At 38.4% G+C, this 23,356-nt stretch overlaps 1 protein-coding gene across 1 annotated transcript in view; it reads left to right on the plus strand.

The window, feature by feature from the left end:
• The window catches only part of ADAMTS5 (ADAM metallopeptidase with thrombospondin type 1 motif 5), a gene marked incomplete at its 5' end in the record, with an annotated part of 43,174 nt that extends 30,190 nt beyond the window's left edge, over positions 1–12,984 (plus strand). Inside the window, 5 exons of the mRNA XM_082839926.1 lie at positions 2,291–2,574; positions 4,030–4,213; positions 4,587–4,762; positions 6,708–6,883; positions 12,359–12,984. Of these exons, the coding sequence (XP_082696052.1) occupies positions 2,291–2,574; positions 4,030–4,213; positions 4,587–4,762; positions 6,708–6,883; positions 12,359–12,926 (1,388 nt within the window). The 3' untranslated portion in view covers positions 12,927–12,984. The remainder of the gene's footprint in view (positions 1–2,290; positions 2,575–4,029; positions 4,214–4,586; positions 4,763–6,707; positions 6,884–12,358) is intronic.
• Positions 12,985–23,356: the final 10,372 nt, after the last annotated feature.

Raw genomic sequence — 23,356 nt, forward strand, 5'->3', positions numbered from 1 at the left:
CTTTTTTATGTAGCAAGGAAGATAATGCTTTTCCCGGAGTTCCAAAGGGCCTCATCTCACTTTATCTTCTAAACAAAGCTTAGTGAGGTTTTACTACCATTCCTTCCTATTGACTTGCTGTTGATGTTTTTCTTTTAACTTAATGTTTTTCTCCCCAAGTTCTCTTTGGCTGGATACTGATTTTTAATGCTTTTTCTGGCTTGCCTTAAGAAGCTTTACCTCTTCAAACGTTCTGGCTCAGAAGTTAAGTAGGAACTTTGCTCTTTATTCATTTTCATATAATGCCTCCAACACAGATTGACAAATTTCAAGGTATTCGCTTTGAAGAAACTTGAGTGTAGTTGTAAAAACATTTGCAGTATACTTAAAATGTGCTGAATATTCCATTTCTCAGTGGAAAGTAGGATTTAAACATGGTTTTCTTTTGTTGAATAAAAAGAATGACTTGAATACATCTGAAATGTTGTTAAATATGTTGGGCATAGTACCAATATGATTGTTTTCTATTTTTCTGGTCCCCCCTTATAGCTCTGTGAGCTAATTTTACCCTTCCAGTGTCACAGTGAGGAGAAAAACATTTCACAGATCTTAAAAATAAATTAGGGAGCAGTTAACTAATTTGGCCAAGAACACTCAGCCATTTAGTGTTTTGCCAGAATTAAACTTTAGACCAACTGTTTCTTCCTTTAGCTACCATTTAAAGGATCCCTACACATGCCTGCCCTTTAGCAATAAAATAAGCAATCTATCCACATGCTCAGCAGAGGCAGGATGGGCCTCTGAGCATAAAACCCTAACAGCTATGGACCTTGGGAAACTGATCCATCTTTATATTCCTCAGTTTCCTTATCTGCAAAATAAAACAATGAAAGAATCTACTTCATAGTGTTCTCTCTCGTAAAGACTGAATAAGCTAATACATTTAAAGAACCCGTGTCCCCTGCATCGGCAGGCAGACTCTCAACCACTGCGCCACCAGGGAAGCCCCAATTACTTTTAGTATTGTTAATAATCAGTGTGTAAATCTTAAAATCAAGTAGACAGAAAAACACCAGAACTGATGGGCAATATGTAAGCTCCTGTATGAAGAGAAGAAGTTGAAGGAGTTAACTCACTGGGAAGGGATTTCTTAGGGAAGCTTTTTGGGGAAGGTGAGGCACATTTCAGCTTCTGAATTTGCACTGTCTATGTCAGCTTCTACTGACCTCCCCCACCATCCCTTTATAATCCCCACATCACTACGTACTGAGAGCACCAACTTGTTTGTGACAGACACACTCCAAAGACCCAACAAATACCAACTGCATTCAATAACTGATACAAAGGGGAGAAAAAAGATGCAAAGAGTAAAAAAATGGGCCTAGTCCCAAGTTATCAAAGATGTTTTCTTTTCTCCTCCCACTGCTCCTGATATGTGATGCTTGAAAGCTCTTTATTAAAATTCTTTCAGTCTAAGAGAAAGACTTTATTTCCTTCAGTTTATTGGGAGACCTTTAGGGGCAGATCTGGGTCATTTTTCTGTATCCCTAATATCTAGTATGTTTGCTAGAACATTGTAGGTGCTAAGCAAATGCTGGTTGAGTGCAGGAATGAATGAGGCATCCACTTGTTTATTATGGAATTAATGGAAAGGTGACATGGATGGGGGATGGGTCCCCCCCGATGCAGGGGACACGGGTTCGTGCCCCAGTCCGGGAGGATTGCACATGCCGCGGAGTGGCTGGGCCCGTGAGCCATAGCCGCTGAGCCTGCGCGTCCGGAGCCTGTGCTCCACAGCAGGAGAGGCCACAACAGTGAGAGGCCCACGTACCGCAAAAAAAAAAAGAAAAGAATGGGGTAGTTGGAAGTGGAGAAAGGGATATAGAAAGGGTGCAAGGACAAACTCTTGTTTCTCAAAGTTGTAAACACCTATTTATTATTATTGTTGTTGTTATTGTTATTATACCCACTATCTTATTCCTCTAGGTCCAACCCAGTTTCTGTTAGTCCCTCAGCACAATGACTATTTTCACAGCTAATTATTATGAAATAATTTTATTTAATCAAACCACTGCACATCATTATGTATACCCCAGAGCACATCATCCATGGGAAATCCTAGTGGGTGCTGGTGAGCTCACAGAGGCACTCAGCCTCATCCACAGGGTGTCCCCTCCCCAGGGCCTCACACTGCAGATCTGTAGATGCATCGTGTTTCAGCACCAGCTGGAGTCTTGCATTTTCAGATCCATAATTTTCAAGGTTTGAAACAGAAACACAGAACAGTGGTCAATCTTGGTTATTCTTTTAGGTAACTGTTTGCTAGACCTGCCACGCAAGCAGATCCTGGGCCCCGAGGAACTGCCGGGACAGACCTATGATGCCAGCCAGCAGTGCAACCTGACCTTCGGGCCCGAGTACTCGGTGTGTCCCGGGATGGACGTGTGCGCCCGCCTCTGGTGCGCCGTGGTGCGCCAGGGCCAGATGGTGTGTCTGACCAAGAAGCTGCCAGCCGTGGAAGGGACACCATGTGGAAAAGGGAGGATCTGCCTGCAGGGCAAGTGTGTGGACAAGACCAAGAAAAAGTATTATTCAGTAAGTGATTTTCTTGTCACGCAGGGCCTGGAGACCTAAGGTCTGATGTACCTTCCTGTGACACCTGTGGGGACTGGCCACAGAAGGCTCTATTTCCTAGTTAAAATATTTTTCCTTGAGGGATCTATTTACAGCTCCATCCTTTACCTGCAAGAGCCATCCCCAGCTGTCAATTACTGGAGAAAATGCAGATCTCAGGTTATATCCTGTAGCAAATAAGTAGACAGCCCAGATTCTGTCTAATTGAGACCCTACGTAGGGCCCCAAATTACCGCTTGGGAGTTTACTTTCAAACTGCTCGTAAAGTTATTGGAATACATTTATTTAAATTCGGTAAGGAAATAACAGCAAAGCTGACACGTGGTCCTCATGCATACTTGGTGAACTCCAAAATGGTCACGCTTTCCCCCTCCTGGCAAGTTAATCTAACTTCAGGAACTATAATAGCCACACCTGCTCCAGGGAGACACCTTCTCCCTCCCTATGCACCCGGTCCACCAGCTTCATGTCAGCAACTGACACCTTCACTGTCAAGGTCCAAGCAAAGCATTTGTTCCCTCTCACTCATAACATTTTCAAAGTCCCTAGAAGAGTGTTGCCATAGGCGTGTTGCCTGTGCCTTTCAAGACTAACACACAAGCAAGCATCCTCAGATACCCTGACGCAGATACCCTGACACATACAACCAGAGGAAGTTCTTCAGGAATTCCCTCGGCAAAGGCGTTTCTAGTATCTTCCTTTTGGAGTCTCTCAGCTTCCTGCTGCCTGCCGTGTTTCTATAGCAATAAACCTGGGATGTCATAACAGGATTCTTCATTCCCTGTGATGTGGGTGCATGTGATTGGGTGCTCTTCAGTATCTGTCCCATTTCTTTTTACAGGGTGTAATGAAGCCAAGCCCAGGTCAGATACATTTATGCATGTGGCAGAGGATCTGTCACAGGTGGGATGTGTGATGTCAACAAAGGGACTGCAGAACTTCAGTGCTAAAGAGGGAGAAAAGATGGAAGCATAATCAACCTGGAATCATACAGAATCTTTAGCATCACACAGTTCTTTAAAGATGCAATATCAGGGTGGACACAAAGTGAACCGTGGTTCGGTGGTTATTAACAGAAATGTGCAGTATCAGAAGGTCCAAAGAAGCCACGAGCAACCCTTGCAGTGTGCTCAGTACTTAGGGTGAAGTGTTCAGACCCTCTAGTGCTGGGGGGTGGGGGACAGAAAACGTGGATTGCCAAGATTTGGAATCACATTGTAATTCCAGAGTGTTCAATACCTGTGACCATGTTAAATTCAGTGAAAATTTAACTGTGAAGTGTCCACCGAGTGACTGAATTCAAGTGATTTCCAAATGTACATTCCACTGAGTCATTGAATGCATGTGATTTCCAAATGTACATTTTGAATGTTTTCCTCCCTTCTCAGTTAAAATATCTTCTATGTTCTGTTTTAGACATCGAGCCATGGCAGCTGGGGATCCTGGGGTTCCTGGGGCCAGTGTTCTCGCTCATGTGGGGGAGGAGTACAGTTTGCCTATCGCCACTGCAATAATCCCGCGCCCAGAAACAATGGCCGTTACTGCACAGGGAAGAGGGCCATCTACCGCTCCTGCAGTGTCTTACCCTGCCCAGCCAATGGTACGCTGCTCCCAAGTGTCAGCAACCATCATGTGTCGGGTGTAATTTGTATTCTAGCAGTAATAAATAGCGGAGGCTGGAGAAATAGCCTATTAATCTTGTACTGCACAGTTCCACCAGTATGCAAATCAATAACAAATACATGAGTGATTTTTAAATTATTATTATAAACAACTGAGTGTTCAGGGAGTAGGAAGAAAATAATTGCTGTTTTCAACTCTGTGTTGAAGATAAAAATCCTTCAACACTGGTATAGAGAGACTCTGGAAAAAAAATATATCATCTATCATCTCCTTAAATGTATTTAAATGAACAAGAATATATCTAAGTTTCAGAACAGAGAGAGTAATAATGTGACATGTTTGATTTTTAGGTAAATCTTTTCGTCATGAGCAGTGTGAGGCCAAAAATGGATATCAGTCTGATGCAAAAGGAGTCAAAACATTTGTGGAATGGGTTCCCAAATATGCAGGCATCCTGCCAGGAGATGTGTGCAAACTGACCTGCAGAGCTAAGGGCACTGGCTACTACGTAGTGTTTTCTCCAAAGGTAACTGCATGCAGACGGTCCAGAAACAGTAGGCGTCCATGGTGGAAATTATTTGGTAGAATGGAGCCTGCACATACCAAATGTAAACAGTCATTATTTGGGGGGGGTGGCTAGGTTTTGGAAGGTTTCATTTTCACCTCTGTAATTTCTATATTTTCAAACTTGCTACAATGAATCAAAAGGATTTTGTAAACAGAACAAGTAAATGTTTTAAAAGCTATTTTTGAAAAAGTGTAACTCTCTGTCAAGAAGGTGAATTGCAAACTTAACTTCAAAATAGTATTCCCTAGGTACATTTGTAAAGGGGACTATAAAACAAGAAAGTTTTCTATTTTTCTGTCATCTTTTACTGAAGAATTTCTTTGGTGATTCCTGAAGATAGATTCAAGATCATCATCCCTGACCTAGACTTTAAAATGTCTTGCACCTTTAAAATGAATCAATGTCCTTTTAGTTATACACATTTATAATATATGCATGTGAAATCATCCCTTGTTTTCCACAGAAGAGCATTTTCTAACTTATTGAAGTTTCATTTCTCACAAGCAACATTATGCGGCAGTTTAAAACAGTTTATCTAATTTGCAAATAGGTGCTATATTTAAAACCATCTCTGTAACTGGTCTTCAGATATTTATGACATATTATTGAAAAATAAGTTAATGTCCAAGTTATGTAACATTTAAAATGTTTTATCTTTTTATTGAAAAATAATACATTTTCATTTAAAAATATTATAGAGAGATAAAAGCAAAAATATTACCTGGAAATATAATCATTTAGAGAGCTGTTAACCTGTTGAAGAATACCCTACCTCACTTTATACACATATACACCCTCATATACACACACTTATATGAAAGAGTTTTGTATATGCACAAATACAAAATATGTATGTTTACACATATGACTATATATGTTACTTATACATACTTATATGCACAAACCACTGAGTCCATATACATAGTATTTTGTAACTAGCTTATTAAATATATGCTAATTCTTTTTTTTCAAAAATATTCAGTCTCTTCCAGTAAGCACTTTTCTCTGACCTTCCCAGACTTCTTTTTTACACAAATTGTCTCTACTTCAGTGTCTCACAGTTCAACACAATAGGGAATGCTTTCCAACCGTTACAAGGTTGTGACTGTCCAGTGTAGATTTTCAATTTTGTTACAGTAATAACAATTATGCACGAGACAGAAATAGAGTCACAGATATAGAAAACAAATTACCAAGAGGGGAGGGAGGAAGGGATAAATTGGGATTGGGATTGACACATACACACTACTATATATAAAACAGATAACTAACAAGAATTTACAGTATAGCACAGGGAACTATACTCAATATTCTGTAATGACCTATATAGGAAAAGAATCTAAAAAAGAGTGGATATAATGCATATGTATAACTGATTCACTTAACTGCACAGCAGAAACTAGCACAACATTGTAAATCAACTATAAAATTAATTAACAAAAAACAATTGTGTAAACAAAAAGGATGTCTGCATTCGTGAGCCTGCTCGTATTCTGCTCTCCACACAAGTGACAGACAGTCCCACACTAAGTGAAAGATTGTTTTTAGCAATAAAAAGGCAAGACTATACCATGGGAACGTGTTACCCACACAGAAATGGAGACTAGGACCTCGGGTCTCCTAACACATTCAGAATTAAGCTCAAGAGATAAAGAAGAGAGAAAGGGCATAACCCCAATCTATCCCAGTTCTTCTTTCTGCCAATATGTCAAGAATTTTTCAGTTGGATACTTCTGGAAACTATGGGTTTTTTTTTTTTTTTTTGATTGGTTGTTTAGTTTCCAAAGTACTAGCCATTCCAATCAAACTTAAAACTCCCAAATTAGAACTTGCAATTTTATCAAAGAACCCACCTACGCAGGCCCAAGTATTTCCCACTGCTAACGTGTTTCTCATTATTCAGGTGACCGATGGAACGGAATGCAGGCCATACAGCAATTCCGTCTGCGTACGGGGAAAGTGCGTGAGGACGGGCTGTGATGGCATCATTGGCTCGAAGCTGCAGTATGACAAGTGCGGAGTGTGTGGAGGAGACAACTCCAGCTGCACAAAGGTGATTGGAACCTTCAATAAAAAAAGGTAACGTGAGAGAACGATTGCCCTTATATGATCTGAACGAAGCTTTAGACTCTTGCAAAATTGATAAAGGAGAACTCGTGTTACATCATAAGCTATCTGTGGGAGGACATCTAGCCAGGACCTAGTTACACATTATGAATATGAGAAGTGAAGGGAAGGAGAGGACATGAAATGAGCTCTGCATGCCGACTGGAAACCCATGGCACCTCTGCGAGTAGATTAACTGCAGTAGCCATGGGTCCAGGTTTTACAGAGTGTGAAAAAGGCAAAGAAAAAGTCTGTGACATTCCACTTTAGCCATATCTTGCAGATCTGTTATTTCTGAAATACCATTTAGGAAGAGATGGCTGGTTTCCAACGTAACTACTGTTTTGTTTTGTTTTTTTACAAATACATTCTCATTAGGCTGTAGTTTTATTGAGAAAACATTTCTCAATGCAAAATGTAAGTTATCTGCAGTAATGTAGATGGCAAGCCTGTTTTTGAGACAGCTATCCTGGTTTATATCTACTCTGTAAAGAATAATGTCAGTTTTCTGCTTCCTCTTATGGTCCTGATTACACTCTTGCTTTACCACTTTCTGGCGTGAAATATTATACTATCAGCTAGGATGGCTGAGTCAGCTAAAGAGTCTGCTGGAATGCAGGATTGTTTTTCCTCTTCACCAGACCACTCTTATGCTGAGTGGTCTTGGTCAGGTTCACCTGTATTCCTGATATATGTGCTGTGTTGTCTTTAACTGGAGAGGAGTATACAAACCAAGTCAACAATAAGAATTTCTTAAAACAATCGCATGCCATGGTAATGTAAAAAACTAGAAATGACCTTTGATATGATAAAAAAAAAGTATGGCTGGAGAATTTATTCTGTATTAAAATATGCATTACTAATCCTATTTGCTAGTGATATAATAATTATTCATCTAATTGTGTTGGGCCATCTAGGTCAAAACCCCTGCAAGTCCCATTATATCCTGCGTTTTAATATATTTCAAAGGTTCAAGGCTCCTTAGAAATGATCCAGTCTAACGTTTTGCTTTACAAATGAGGGAATTGGGACTCTGAAAGTTTAAGACTTACCCAGTTTTACTTGGCTGATAAATGCCAAAGTAGAGGCTATAGCTTAGGTCATAAAAATAGGATGCACAGGCCATTTGTAGAAAAGAAACCAAAAAAGAAAGAAAGGTAAAAATTCAGGAACCAAATGAGAAATAAAATTATTTTTTTTAAAAAATAATACCTTACCTTATGTACTGTATGCTGTGTATCCTTCCTACATCAACTTATAAACCTCTTTTTATAATGCTAAATTTAGCATTAAGCTTTTTTATTTACAACAAATATCCGCATATTTGATGTCACCTGAAAAGGGGAAGGAAGACATTCATGATAGCAACAAGCAGGATCCCACATAACTGCTTGCAAATTGATTTGACCAAGATTATAGTATGTGGTACAAATGACCTGTTTGAGTATCCTATATAAATTATCTTGGCCTAGTGTGATCGATAAAAGAGAACATTGATCTTGGAGCTGGAATATTTGCAATCACGCTCTGGCTCAGTAATTCACTAGCTATGTGATCTTTGAAGAGTCACTCAACTTCTTTACAATTGGCATCCTTGAGAGTAGAATGGAAATAATAGTAATTATCTTGCAAATGAATGTTGCTGTGAGGACCAAATGAGATAATGCATATTAAACTACTGCACTAAGTTCAAACCTCTTCACAAATATGATCCAATTTTAATTCACTCCTCCCTCAATTTTCTTCGTGTCAGTAAAGGGCAACTCAGTCCTTCTACTGCCTAGTACCAAAACTTTGGCGTCATCTTTCACACCTCATTTTCTCTCACACCCCACATCCATCCATCTGCACATTCTCTCAGTCCTACTTCCAACATATGTCCAGAATCTGGTTGCCCCTTACCGCACAAGCAGAAGCACTGCCATCTGGTAGTCATTGTCTCTTGCCTGGACAAATCCAGCGGTCTTCCCACGGGTCTCCTGGCCCCCGGCCCCTCACAGACTCTTTTTCACAAAGCAGAGAGAGCCATCACTTTATCACCTAAGTCAGATGGTGGCATTCCTGGGCTCAACCCTCCAATGGCTACCTTCTCACTTAGAGTCAGTGTCCGAGATCTCCTCATAACCTGTGAGATGCTAAAACATTTGGTCCCTGCCCTGCTCTGAGTCCCTTCTACACTGGCCACTTCCCTTGCTCTGCGCTAACATACTGGACTTCCCAACACTCCTCAAACATGGCAAGTGGCAGCATGTGCACTATTTCCTCTGCCTGGAACAATTTTTAACACTTAATAAGCAGTGCTTCCTCTAGAATTCCTTTAGATGTCTGTTAAATGTCACCACTACCCGCCCCCCAAAAAGGTGGTGGCTTCCATAAGTGAATAGGAGCATCTCTCCCCCATCCTCGTCGTTCCTCTATCTTCTTACTCTGTTTCTTCACAGCTCTTAATCAACAGATATTGTCACATATTTTGTTTGGGGGTCTAAGCCCCACCCCACTAGAATGTCCCTTCCATGGCAGCATGCTTAGTATGTAAGAATGCATGTATTCCTTCATGGCAGGTACTGTTCTTGTACTGGGGAGATAGCCCTGAAGAAAAGAAGATTCCCCTGCCTTGCCAGCCACACTTCATACTTCATAGTTATATGAAAACATCTGCATTCATTCATGGTAGCCAAGGAAGCTGGTTAATGTCTAAAGTGTAAATAATACCAAGAAGGGTGCAAAGAAAATGAATAAAGAGTACAAAGGGAAACCTATTTTACTAAAACAACAAGAAATCAGAGCATGACTATTTACAATAGCCAGGACATGGAAGCAACCTAAGTGTCCATCAACACATGAATGGATAAAGAAGATGTGACTCGTATGTACAACAGAATATTACTCAGCCATAAAAAGAAACAATAACTTGAGTTATTTGTAGTGAGGTGGATGGACCTAGAATCTGTCATACAGAGTGAAGTAAGTCAGAAAGAGGAAAACAAATACCTTATGCTAACACATATATGTGGAATCTAAGAAAAAAAAAATGGTTCTGATGAACCTAGGGGCAAAACAGGAATGAAGACACAGATGCAGACGTAAAGAATGGACTTGAGGACATGGGGATGGGGAAGGGTAAGCTGGGACGAAGTTTAGAGAGTGGACATATACACACTACCAAATGTAAAATAGATAGCTAGTGGGAAGCAGCCGCATAGCACAGGGAGAGAAGCTCGGTGCTTTGTGACCACCTAGAGGGGTGGGATAGGGAGGGTGGGAGGGAGACGCAAGAGGGAGGAGATATGGGGATATATGAATATGTATAGCCTATTCACTTTGTTATACAGCAGAAAATAACAGAACATTGTAAAGCAATTTTACTCCAATAAAGATATTTAAAAAAAAGAAAAGAAAAGAAATCAGGGCATGAATCCTCATACTTCCCAGTGGCTCTGGAAGCTCAGTTTGAGGCCTGTGCAGTGCTGAGAGTTCCCAGCGATTCTCGTGAACATGAGTCAGACTCTAAGAACAGGATTAAAAAAAAGGCTCTCTCGTCTAATTCCCTTACCCTATATTCTTTGCTTTCTTGACACTCTGTTTGGTATCATTTAAACTCTGAACGTCACCAGAACTTATTTTAACTGTTATGAAGTACAGTTGTTGGAGGGAAGGGATTCATGCAATGGGGACGTGGTAAAAGGAGCATAAAGTGTGAGTCGAGAGGCCTAGAACTGCCACTCATTAGCTCTGGAGTGAACTTGTGCAAATACTTTAATACATCTCCACGTTATAGACTTTTTAGGTAAGATGGAATGTTTTCTCCTGGCTTTGTTTGAAGCCATTGTAGAAACATCTCATCTCTTAATATTAGATACTTCAAAAAAAAAATCCTGTGACAGAATCTAGTCCAAATGTATTAGAAAAATTAAGATAATGAATCAAATTAGGGAATTCCCTGGCAGTCCAGTGGTTAGGACTCCGGGCTTTCCCTGCTGAGGGCCCATGTTCAATCCCTGGTCGGCAAACTAAGATCCTGCAAGCTAAGTGGTGCGACCAAAAAAAAAAAAGCTAATGACTCAAATTGAATAGATAAGCAACATCATCAGCATTGCATCTTCTCTCTTCAACACAGTAGGAAGCTCTGACACCTGTCTGGCCATCATGGTAGGTCAGATGCCCAATAGAAAGGGGCCTTCCCTGGGGATAAGCCTCCTATCCAATTCAGAGGAAATGTTTGAGTGGGTAACACATTTGGATTTTACATATATGAATCCGTTATCCCGTATCCTCTAAACTTTAGTAAGAATTCAGAAGTGAATAATTAAATTTCACACACATCCGTCAAACTGCACAAGTAAAGTATTTGTTTCCATTTAAATAACTAGGAAAGTAAAACATATGAGGACCTTAATGTGAAATTACTTAGGCAAAGATTTGGGCAAAAGATGACTCCTCCCCACTGGTCTAGTCCCTTGGTGCTTAATTAACCTTTCTGTCCTTGTGTTTTCTGCAACCTTATGGGTATCAGAGATATTTATGCATTTGCCCATTTTCCTGAGCAGATGATGGGTCATTAGAGATCTATCTCATATGTCACTCACCATAAAGCATCGCTCAATTGACCATAACACTTTGCAGACCCTAAGCTTTCAGGGAAATTTGCTAAGGCATTAAGGATTCTTTTGTCCTTTGATGATTCTGGTAAGCTACGGTTACGCAGTTAAAGAATTTTATGTTCTATTTTCTGTCTTGCCCCAGGAAATCCAGAGTTTTAGTAGAAATGGAGTCAGAGCCTCTAACCTGTCTATAGCCCAACAAATAATTAAATCCGTGGTTTCCCAACTAGTCTGCACCTTGGAACAGTGTGGGGAACTCTAAAAGTACTGCTGCCTATGACGCATCCTGAAAGATGGGGATTTAACTGTTCTGGCGTCTGGGGATTGAAATTTGTAGGCTTTGGAATTTTTAAAAGATCCTCACATGATCTTAATATGCAAACAAGCTTGAGGAACGTTCATTGAAAGACTTCTGTGAGATTAATTGAGGGTAGATTTTTGCTGGTTTGTGTTCACGGGCATTTTGTGCCGGAAAAAACCTAAAGTAGCTTTGTAAAGATGATAAGATTTGATAAGGATGTGTGATTTTTTTGTGTAAATCTTTAACTAAAGGTAGTATAATTTTTAAAACCAAGGCAGGTTGCTAACATCATTCTAATTTTGAACATCATAATACAAATGTATACAATGTGATGGTCTGACTGCAATTTTATTTTGTTCTAAGAAAATTAATTTTTGAAGGCAATTTAAAATGAAGCTTTTTAATACATTAAAACTTTATATTAAGGTAAGGTGAGACTTTTAGAGAATTTCTGTTTGTTAAGCATTCATTTGTTAAGCATTTACTTACTTTTCTTTCCTCCCCTTTCTTTTTTTCTCTCTCCCCTGTGGACATTCCTGCTTCCAGCAAGGGTTACACTGATGTTGTGAGGATCCCGGAAGGCGCGACCCACATAAAAGTCCGACAGTTCAAAGCCAAAGACCAGACTAGATTCACTGCCTACTTAGCCCTGAAGAAGAAAAACGGTGAGTACCTTATCAATGGAAAGTACATGATCTCCACTTCGGAAACCATCATTGACATCAATGGAACAGTCATGAACTATAGTGGTTGGAGCCACAGGGATGACTTCTTACATGGGATGGGCTACTCAGCCACGAAGGAAATTCTAATCGTACAGATTCTTGCAACAGACCCAACTAAAGCCTTAGATGTCCGTTACAGTTTTTTTGTTCCCAAGAAGTCCACTCCAAAAGTAAACTCTGTCACTAGCGACAGCAGCAATAAAGTGGGATCGCCTACTCCACAGCTGCAGTGGGTGACGGGCCCTTGGCTCGCCTGTTCTAGAACCTGTGACACGGGCTGGCACACCAGGACGGTGCAGTGCCAGGATGGAAACCGGAAGTTAGCAAAGGGATGTCTTCTGTCTCAGAGGCCTTCTGCATTTAAGCAATGTTTGCTAAAGAAATGTTAGCCTGTGGTTATGATCTTCTGCAGAGACAACTGGATGATTCATCACTGACACAGTCGTGGTGAACACGAGGTCAACCGAAAGCACGGAAAGTCACACTTCAGGGTCATTGTCAACAGGAGTCCAATTATGGGCAGAATCTGCTCTCAGCGACCAAATAAAGATGTGCACTGCTTCATGGGACAGTGGTGACCTTGGAATATAGAAAAACTTGGGAGTTATTGAACATCCCCTGGGCCTACAAGAATACAAAAACACTGATGAATGTAGGATCAGGGGACATTTGAAGATGGCAGAGCAGTCTCCCCCTTGTCACCTACCTCTTACAGAATGTCTACAAAGGCATCGTAATCATTTTCGTGCATATTATTTACACAGTAGCTTATTTTTACTGTTTGTAAATACATTCTTCCTTGGTATGTCACTTTATATCACTTGGTTCTATGAAAATATATATATATATATATATATATATATATATATATATTTCTATAAAAAAGTGTTTGACCAAAGTAGGTCTGCAGCTGTTTCCACTCCTTCCAGTTTCTAGAAAGAGCTGTGGATGTTTTACTGGAAATTAAGAACTTGCTGCTGTTTTAAGAAAGATTTAGTATATGTTTAGACTACAGGAGATAAAATTTTCGTCAAAAACCGTTTTGACAGCAAGAATCTTCTGAGAAATTCTGAAAAGAAAAAAGAAGCTCAATATATCTAGTCATTTAAATACATACAGGGGTCCATTTATTTAAGCCTTTGACTGCCTGTATTTTTTCAGGCAGCCAGCCAAACTAATGCATAATTAGGAGGTAGAAGAAATGTTTGTGTGTGTGTGTATGTTATCGAGTCTAAAAATTAGTTTCCTCCTGTTAGAATTTAAAAAGAAAACAAATACATGCTTCACCATATTTTCAAGTTATATTTTCACAACTGCTTTCTCTTTCTATGGTTCCCATCTGAGATCTCACAATGTGTAATATACATTCAGAACACACAGCAAAGAGTTTTCTATCACCTTCAACACTGGTATACCTCTTACCAGCGAGCCTTTAAAATGCATTTTGTTTTTGCTTGTTTGTTTTGTTCAAGGGTTCTGTAGGACCTACAATGTTTTGTACTTCTTGTTGACTTGGTAGTTAGCCATATCTAGAAGTGGTTATCATTAATGTGGCTAGTGAAAAAAAAATGGTTAATATTAATAATACTGTTTCCACACCATAGGCAATAATTCCTTGCATTGTCTTTTTTTCTTAATCCAAGTATACTTATACTGTACTTAAGATTTTTCCCAATTAGAAAGCATTTGGTTGTACCAGTAAGTGTTTGAGTGATGAAATGTGATGGTCTTTGCAAAGTCTGCTCTTATTTCCATAGCCTGTCTAGGTAGGTTGTGAGTTAGAATAGTTAGACATGGAAAACTTTTACAGTCATCTGCATAAAAATCTCATAGACAGTAAACTGCATCCCTCTACCCCATAGCTCAGAAAACCTAAGATATTTCATTTCATTTGGTTTTTCTTTTTCTTTGTGAAATATCACAAAGCTACTTGTTTTTATAAAATTTTATAATAATCATACCAAAGGTGCCTATTTGTAAAGATTTGCATATAAGGATATTAGGGAACTATTGTTTGAGTTTCCTTACGCTCATGAGAGTTTATTTTTATTATAAGATATTTTTAATATAAGAGGATTATGTAATTGATCTAGCTATATAGTACATTCATTTCAATAGACCAGGGGAATGGATGTCTCACTGTTTTAAGTATTTTCATAAGAAATCATTAAGAAATCAAAACTGTTAATCATCCTTTGGATTTTCATAGACTGACTTTGCTTTAGATGTGGTCCTTTTTTCTTAATAAATTACCAGTTAGAAAAAGGAGGCCTATACAAGACTGGTAACCTCCATTTGATAAAGGTACCAGATATCAGGGACAGGGAGCAAAGCTATTCATATCAGTCAGAAAAAAAAATTAAAAATAAAAATCACACCGACCATTGACTATGCAGAGAGAATTAAGAGAAGGACCAAATTTACTTTTTCCAGTATTCAGAATAACTTGAATCAAGTACTTAAACTATGACAATTTTTTTTTTATCTTTTGTGGTTATATTGACAGCAACATTAAAAAATAATTGAAGAGCAAACATGATTGTGTCCTACTCTGCTTCTCCATACTGTATTCATAGATTTTTAAATATGATTTACCAATGATTCATTTTTTCCCCAAATATTAAAGTTTTACACTTCTCATGGGAGCAACCCTAGAGAGCTTAGAACAAATAAACCACTATTCCATGCTTTTAAGGAGTTTCCTTTAGGGTTTTTTGTTTTGTTTGGTTTGGTTTGGTATGGGTATCAACAGACTGACTAAGGAATGTATGTCTAAACTCCTGAGAAAATTTGTAGACTGGAAACTGAAATTCAGAGAAATGGAGTGTTTGGTAGACATAGAGAATGATGAGCAAAGGGAAAATCCTCTATAATGAAGATAATTCAGTTCAGTTTCACATTGGGTTATGCCTTTTACCTTTCCATAGTTACATCTTGAATAGAGCGTAGGATTCAGGATGCTAGGGGCTGCTTCCTAAAAGGAAAAAAAAAAAAAAGAGCTTGTCTAAAAATGCTCAGGTTGGTAAGAATCTAATCTCACTCACAAAACTAAATACTCCAGGTTGTTTCATTAAATACTAAGGGAGCCCAGAAGAAAATAGCATTTATTTCTTCGGGAACAGAAAAAAGTCAAATGAAGCCCTCCCTTATTGCTTAGAGCTTTAAGGACATTGTTTTAATTTATTCAGCAAATTCAACTTCCTCTGCCTTCCTGTGGAAACAGTTTTAGCACATTAAGAATGAAGGGATTAATCACAAACAAAAAAAGTTGCAGCACTGAAAAAAAAAGTAATTTATTGTTTTTGCAACTGGTATGTGATTTTGTGTGATAAAATTATTTATTCTTATTTAACAAAAATATGTGCAAATTCTTCTATATTTAAGATGTTTTGCTGTTGTCCTACTTTTTAATTTATGCTTCATGTTTGTGTATAAAGTACACTTTGTGAGTTTACATAATATACGGCACTGGTTGCTTTTGTATTTTTTTTTTACAGAAAGCTTTCTGTGTGAAACAGGTGTATATGTATATATTCCTCATGTATTCTTATTCTGATACTATTCCTTTTCTTTCTAAGTAAGTTTTAAATTTAATCTTCCATGGCTAGTAGTGTTCATCACTTGTAGTTATTTTAATAGGTCTTTTGGATTCCATTTGATACTAATTTTTCCAAGCTTCAGATAAGAAAAGCATTTATTCAAGCAACTAAGGTCTAAGTTTTAAACTAGGATATATAGGTAGCCTGGAAGCTTCCCATAGAAGCTAAGACACAATTCAAAATCAGGTCCATGAGCTTCACTGATGAACTTTGGACAAGAAGCTGTTGATACATCACAGCCTCCAAGTGATATCAATGATAATAAAACCAAATAATGTCTTTTGCTGCTCTAGAAACCCTCCTTAAAATTAGTATCATTCAGTCTCTAGTATCTTTAAGATTCTATAGATGAGAGTAAACAAAGTGGATTTAAATGATTCAAATGTTTGTAGTCATAACTGTTTCACCAAGTTTGGGATCTCCATTGATACAATATGACTTTTTACTACTACAAATTAATCTCTTGGAGGGATAATAGGACTTGGGACAAGCAGGGACACCTCTGAGCACACCAGCTTGCTCCTGACTATGATTTCACAGTCTGGTCATAGCAATAAGGCAAAGCACCTTTGGATACACAATTGACTAGATCAATCTCTGGTTCTGATGTTTCTCCCCTTTACGCCTTCCTCATTGGACAAGGTCATTGTAATGGTTTAGGTGAGGACAACAGCCAGAGTCAAAGAAGTTCAGGACTTGTGCTATAACTTAGAGTTCACTGTTTGTGAAATAAGATTGAATTTAATAATGGCTGGATTTTGCTAATAGTTTATGGCTGAGTATGAAATCTCATTGGTATGATTGGTGACTATTAGTAATCTATTAGTAGTTAAACTTGAAGCCATAAAAACACCTTACTTTTTTTTAACATTTCAAAGGTACAAAGTAAATGAATGACATTGAAGACAGAAATGGCCATCCAAAGTTATAATAGAACCAAGTACAGGGTCAAGGTGATCTATCATATAGACACACAGAAAAGGAATTTACATGTTTTCTCTATTATTTTTCTCATTTGTCAACAACATGTAGTTTTAGGTTGTCAAACAGGTAGATCAACTTAGCTCAATAGCCCACTGAAAAATACAATCTTTCTAATAGCTCCCTGTTATCATGAACTACAGAAATGACTGCTCAAGTTATAACACATGAAACACATCAGTCTATACCACATAATTTTGTGTTCCATTCAATTAATGTATGAGAACATATTGAAACACCAACCCATGCATTAGTGAGCCAGAAAATGAGAATATACGTAGTGTTTAGATCAGAAAAGCTTTCAACCTGACAAATATTTTTCCGGTGCCATTATATCATAATTTTTAATGCAGATTTTGTAGAAAAGATAAAGGAATCTGTTGTTAGAAAACGCTGGTTTTAAAATGGAGTAGGACTGAAACATACACATTCATTAACCCTGTTAGTTGCACCCTCTTAATATTCTAGCACTAAGAGTAAGTTTGCTGTCTGTGGTCCTTATCTCATAGCTCCACTGGCTGATCCATGTGTACTGCCATAGGTCAAATGAAAAAAAATAAATAATGGCCCATCATCCTATAAGGCACTGCCACATCAGAGTGACCCAAGTCTAACACTGTGAGGAAAACTGTGATTTATAAATAAAACAGGGCATTTTTTTCTTTTACTTTTCCTTTGGCACATCCAATGAACAATTGTAATCTTTATCAAGGTGCTAACATTTTCAGTGACCAACTGCCAAGTGTGGTATTTCTGAGTTACTATTTTATTCTACATGATTTTTCAATTTGCAAGAAAGAACCCTAAGCAGTTTGTCAAGCTTGGGCACAACTTGATACTCAAAGTTTGGGAAATTGTATTTAATGGTGATTCAGATTGGCAGTGTTTAGTGACATAAGCTATATGTACATTGAGGATGCTTAATGTGACATCCAAACTTGAAGAGCATCAGGTTGGTGTAGCCCACTTTTAGATGTCATGTTCCATCACATACTAAGCCATCAGCATTCCTTTCAAAGAAACTTGTCTGTTTCTTATACACAAAGGAACTTCTGTGTATAGTTAGCTGGACTTTAAGCTTTGCAATATTTTATGTTCACACATACACTTGGCTACTATATCTCCATCTTTTCTGTAACAATTCACAACATATGAAAAACACTCACCCCATGCTGAGTATATCTAGGATAGAATATAATACTGTGTATGACTTTGTGAAACTAGACTTTGGATTAAGAAAGTCTCTGGATGGTATTTTTGCATCACACACTCCGGCATGACATAAATGTAGGAGTCAACAAATACTGCTTACATTTTAGTGTGACACATTGATCAGAGCAAATCATGAACTTGCTTTGTAAATAGACTGCAGATAACTAAACAGATTGCGGGAATATGTTCGATTTGATGTAGGCACTGGCACGAATATTTGGTTTCTATATTAGAGTCTGTGAATCAAGTCAGGTAATAAAAATAGGTAGAACTGAGATTCTTAAATCTTGAAAGATGCTTTCAAGGTAGAGTAAAATATTGAAGATTTACGTGCTGTATACAAGCAGTAAAATGTAAGCTGCTCTTTACACTCAAATTTCCAGAAGTGTTGGCATTTTTCAGTAAATATAATGCTGTTGGAAAACCAAAAACAATCTTGGAAAACTAAGATGGGTCTTGTTTCAAATGTCTCTTCAGCTTTGGCAAATTTCAAATCTGAAACGACTATTGAAAGCATTACTGTGTCTTGTAGCCTGCATTCCACAACAACTCTGTTATTCACGTAAACCACTTGAACTGAGACTTTTGGGACCTATACTGTAATATTTTTCATTAAGGAACAATATCTTATTTTGTAAAGCATTTCCCCTATGTGTGACTTTAAACTGTAAAATTAAACATTGGCTTTGTGGTTTCACTGGGCATAATAAATGTAAATTGTAAACTAGGTTAAAGTATGTACTGCATATAATATGTTTTAGAGGTGGAAACTATTGTCCATTTATTTTTAATTTTCTCATAACAGCAATTGGACCAAGCCAGGTCTTAATGAAGCCCTAGGATCTCTATAATTTCTCCCATTCCTCATTCACATTGGCACAGACAATTAATACTTTCTCTCTCTTAAAATACAATGACCTATATTGCTTCAAGTTCTTCTTACCAACTACCACCTGCTAAGTCTGTCTAGTGTCAAACTTCTGGTGTTAAATTAGAAGCAGCAAGCAATATAATCTACCTGCTTCATCCTTTCTTTTCTAAAAATGTACATATTCTAGGTATAAAACTAAAGAGCCAAAATAATAATGCATGCATGGAAATTCAAAAAGAATTGATATCCACTAGCAAAAGCCTACTTATTAATATTTGGTATCAAATTTATAGTATTAGGATTCCGAAGGACAAGAATTCCTTCTAAACCTGAAATCATTACTGTTAGTATATATTGCAAACATTGAATTTCTCTCTCTTATCAAATAGTATTTCAGAATTGTACACTAAATTTTATTCTTGGTAGGATGTATACTTTTGAAAGAAATAATTTAAAATGCTTAAACATTTAAAAGCATGGTATATAATAATTTGGTTAAGAGTGGTTGAACATCTCTTTGGGTCAGGCCCTGGGTGAACACGTCACAAACTTTCTCCCAGGTGTTTCCCTCCATGACCCCTATGGCATTGCTCTTAAGATCCCAATATTGCAGGTGGCTCTCACATCATCGTAACTGTCAATGGTCATCTAGGTGTCACCAAGTGCCAGGCACTGTTATAATCACTTTAGATATTTATTATCAATTATTGGCTTTTCAAAGCACTAGGAGTCTTAAATCCATATGGACCAAGAGTCTGAGGGAGGGATTGCAGGGTGGATGGAAGAATGTGTGAGATTGGGGAGATGAGGGGAAGTATTTAGATATCCTAATGTGTGGACCCTTGAGTAAAAGCAAGAGTGGTCCTAAAATTCTTATTAAAATGGCATGGAAACTGGAAAATCGGGCAAGCAGTGAGAGTAGAGACAAGAGCTTAGAGTGTACAAAGAACTATTGTTTAAGGAGAGAGAATTTGATGTAGAAAACTAGTAAAATGGCTGGAAGAGGGAAAAAAAAACTTTGGTATTTAATCTTACAAACTCCTTCACAGCTAATAATGAGCTGGTTCAGGCAAGGTCGAAGGTGTAAAAATGGTCCTGGGGGTAGTTTTTAGATTAGGAGTAAAATGAACAAAGAAGATGGTTCAAAATGGAGCAATAGACGTTTGAAAAGTCCAAACCATCTTTAATTCCTAGATTCTGTGGGGTTTTTCTTGATATATTATCGTTGTATCCATTCAATTAAACTTATGTTTTCCCACGGAATGAAAGATATATATGTCTTAATGTAGACACAAGCAAAGGAGCATAGCTCTGTTTTTCCCAATTTTCCTCCATATCCATCTCATAGGTAAAGAGATTCGAATTCCAGAATGATTCACCAACTGGGGTAGTTCCCAGGGATGGAGAAAGATAGTAAGCAGTCCCAGAACCTCACTCTGACTTGAATTTCATTAACTTTGCCATAATATTGATTTCTGTTTTTATTTCTATATGCCCATAGCACTTTGCCTCCCTATTTCTGCTTTCATTGGAGTTTGCCTTGGAGTTTCAGACCTTTTGTTGTTGTTATTTATTATTAAAAGCATCTAGATCTTGGAAAGCAGGAAAGTATATTCTTAATCATTTGTAGTAGACTCATCCCCAAAGCAGTAACTGAACTAGTTTTAGGTGTAAAGAATTTTTCATCTACAAAAGTGTTGGGGACCACTAACCTATTCATCTTCCAAATAAGTCTGGTACCTACTAGACATTGTAAAGAATTTATCCAGAGTGTTCCTTTAGTCTTGAGCCTTTTTACTATCTCTTTCCTATTCAAAGATGTTTTTTGTTGTTCCTTGGATTTTTTTTTTTTTTTGGTACACCTATGTTCATAGCAGCATTATTCATAAGAGCCAAAAGGTGGAAGCAACCCGAAAGTCCATTGACAGGTAAATGGATAAACAAAATATGATAATACATACAATGGAGTATTATTCAGCCTTTTAGAAAAAGGGAAATTCTGACACGTGCTACAACGTAGATGAACATTGAGGACATGTTAAGCAAAATAAGCCAGTCACAGAAGGACAAACACTGTATCATTCCACTTATGTGAGATAGTAATTGAATTAATGGTGGTTACCAGGGGCTGGTGGGAGGAAGGAATGGGGAGTTGTTGAATGGATACAGTTTCGGTTTTGCAATGAAGATAATGGTGATGATTATGCAACAATGAAACTACTTAATGCTATTGAACTGCACACTTAAAATTCATTAAGATAGTGAGGCCCGTGAGCCATGGCCGCTGAGCCTGTGTGTCTGAAAAAAAAAAAAAACAAGGTTAAGATGGTAATTTTATGTTTATTTTTACCAAAGTTTTTATTAAAAAACCTCACAGCCTAGTCTGGGGTGGGCACACATGAAGGAGCCCACATTTTCACCAAAAGTGGTTTATCAGAGTAATGGTCTGCAAGAGCCCTGAAAGGACGAGGGAGGCCCTGAGGAACTTACATGTATTTTGCACCTATATTTGGGGGGAGGGGACTGACTGGAAATGGGACAAGGGGCTTCATCCATTCCTTGATTTTCTTCCCGATTCAGATAGAAAATGTCTCAAAGACTCACTGGGGTACCTGTGGGAACACTGGTAGTGTATTTGATGAGAACCTAGAAAGGGGAGATTTTTTTTTTTAATTTAAGTGTTATAAGCCAGCAAGTAGATAGGATGTTGACACATGAAGGGGCAGGGCAGGGAGGACATCTAGGAGCAGTGGCTGGTACAGCACCTCGGGATTTGCAAGAACACACAGCTTCCATGAGGTTTGGGAATCCCGCCAATCACAATCCATTCTACTTTGATTAAAAGACGATCATGCAGCTTGATGTAGCCTCTCCACCAGATTTGACTTGGACTTACTTGTGGCTCTTTCCAAAAATCAACTTTGCCCTCAGTTAAGAACTTATACAATACTGAGAATATTCCAAAGAATAATGGCACCACCCCTGGAAGCTTTAAAACAGAGAGCCACTGAAGTGTAATCCCATAGGGGAGCAAGGGGAGATCCCTGGTCCACCAAGACGTGCAAGCCTGGAATGTCAGGGGTATCCCAGAAAGAAACACGCATAAAATGGAGCTTCACGGGAGGGGCGCAACCCTTTGTGCCCGTCCTGGGCTCCTTGGATCTTAGTTGTGTTGTTTTAGGCAGTTTGAATATGGGAGCTCACTTAGAGCTGGATGTTATCAGACAGAAGATACAAAAGACACAAGAGCCTATTAGGTGGAACCCTGAAGAAGTGGCCAGAGCTGTGACCACTGTGGGTATGTCAGACAGAATATTAGTCCACAGGAACAAGCAATAGATATCCCTTCCCTCGAGATGATGCTAATAGCCGCTTCTGAGCTCCTCCACTGCGACCACCTAAGTCCAAACCACCAGCATTTTCCACCCTGAATGATAACAAATGCTTCCTGATGGTGTTTCCTGCTTCCTTCAGCAGCCAGACTGACCATGCAAAACCGTAAGTCAGATCATTTAACTCCTTGGATGAATATTCGCCAATACCTTCTTACCTTACTCAAAGTAAAAACCAGTGTCCTTTTCATGGTTTTTAAAGCCCCCAAAAATCTGGTTCCTGCCTCCCCTCTGACTTCCTTTCCTATTTTCCTCACCCTGGTCCAGCTGCTTTACCTCCCATCTGATTCACTAAGCACTGAGCAGAACTCTTTGCATAGAACATTTTTGCCCTTATAAACACTTACTTCTAATCTTCCCTCAAGTCTCTACTTAAATGTTGTCTCTCAGAGAAGTCATCCCTGACTACCCTAAATCAAAGAGAACCATCCTTCCTTCATTTTTCCTCATGGTACTTATAATCACTTGAAATTTTATTACATACTCATTTGTGTATGTCTGATTATCTATCTCTCTATCTATACAAATGCACATACTTTAAGGGCATAGTCTTTGTTTTTTCCACTACCATATCACCAGCTTCTCAGAAGGTACCTGGCATATAATAAGTACTCAATAAGTACTTGTCGAATGAAGGAAGGAAGGAAGGAATGGATAGCAATCCAGGAAGATAATCATCATTAAGGGGATTCAGAAAATGGTCAAAGTTATCTTAGCAAGTGGGGAAAAAACATGGTAATGAAAATATTTTAAACAGGTAACAC

The sequence above is a fragment of the Leucopleurus acutus genome (genome assembly GCF_964270905.1).
Source record: "Leucopleurus acutus genome assembly, chromosome: 5".
NCBI classification, from domain to species: domain Eukaryota; kingdom Metazoa; phylum Chordata; class Mammalia; order Artiodactyla; family Delphinidae; genus Leucopleurus; species Leucopleurus acutus.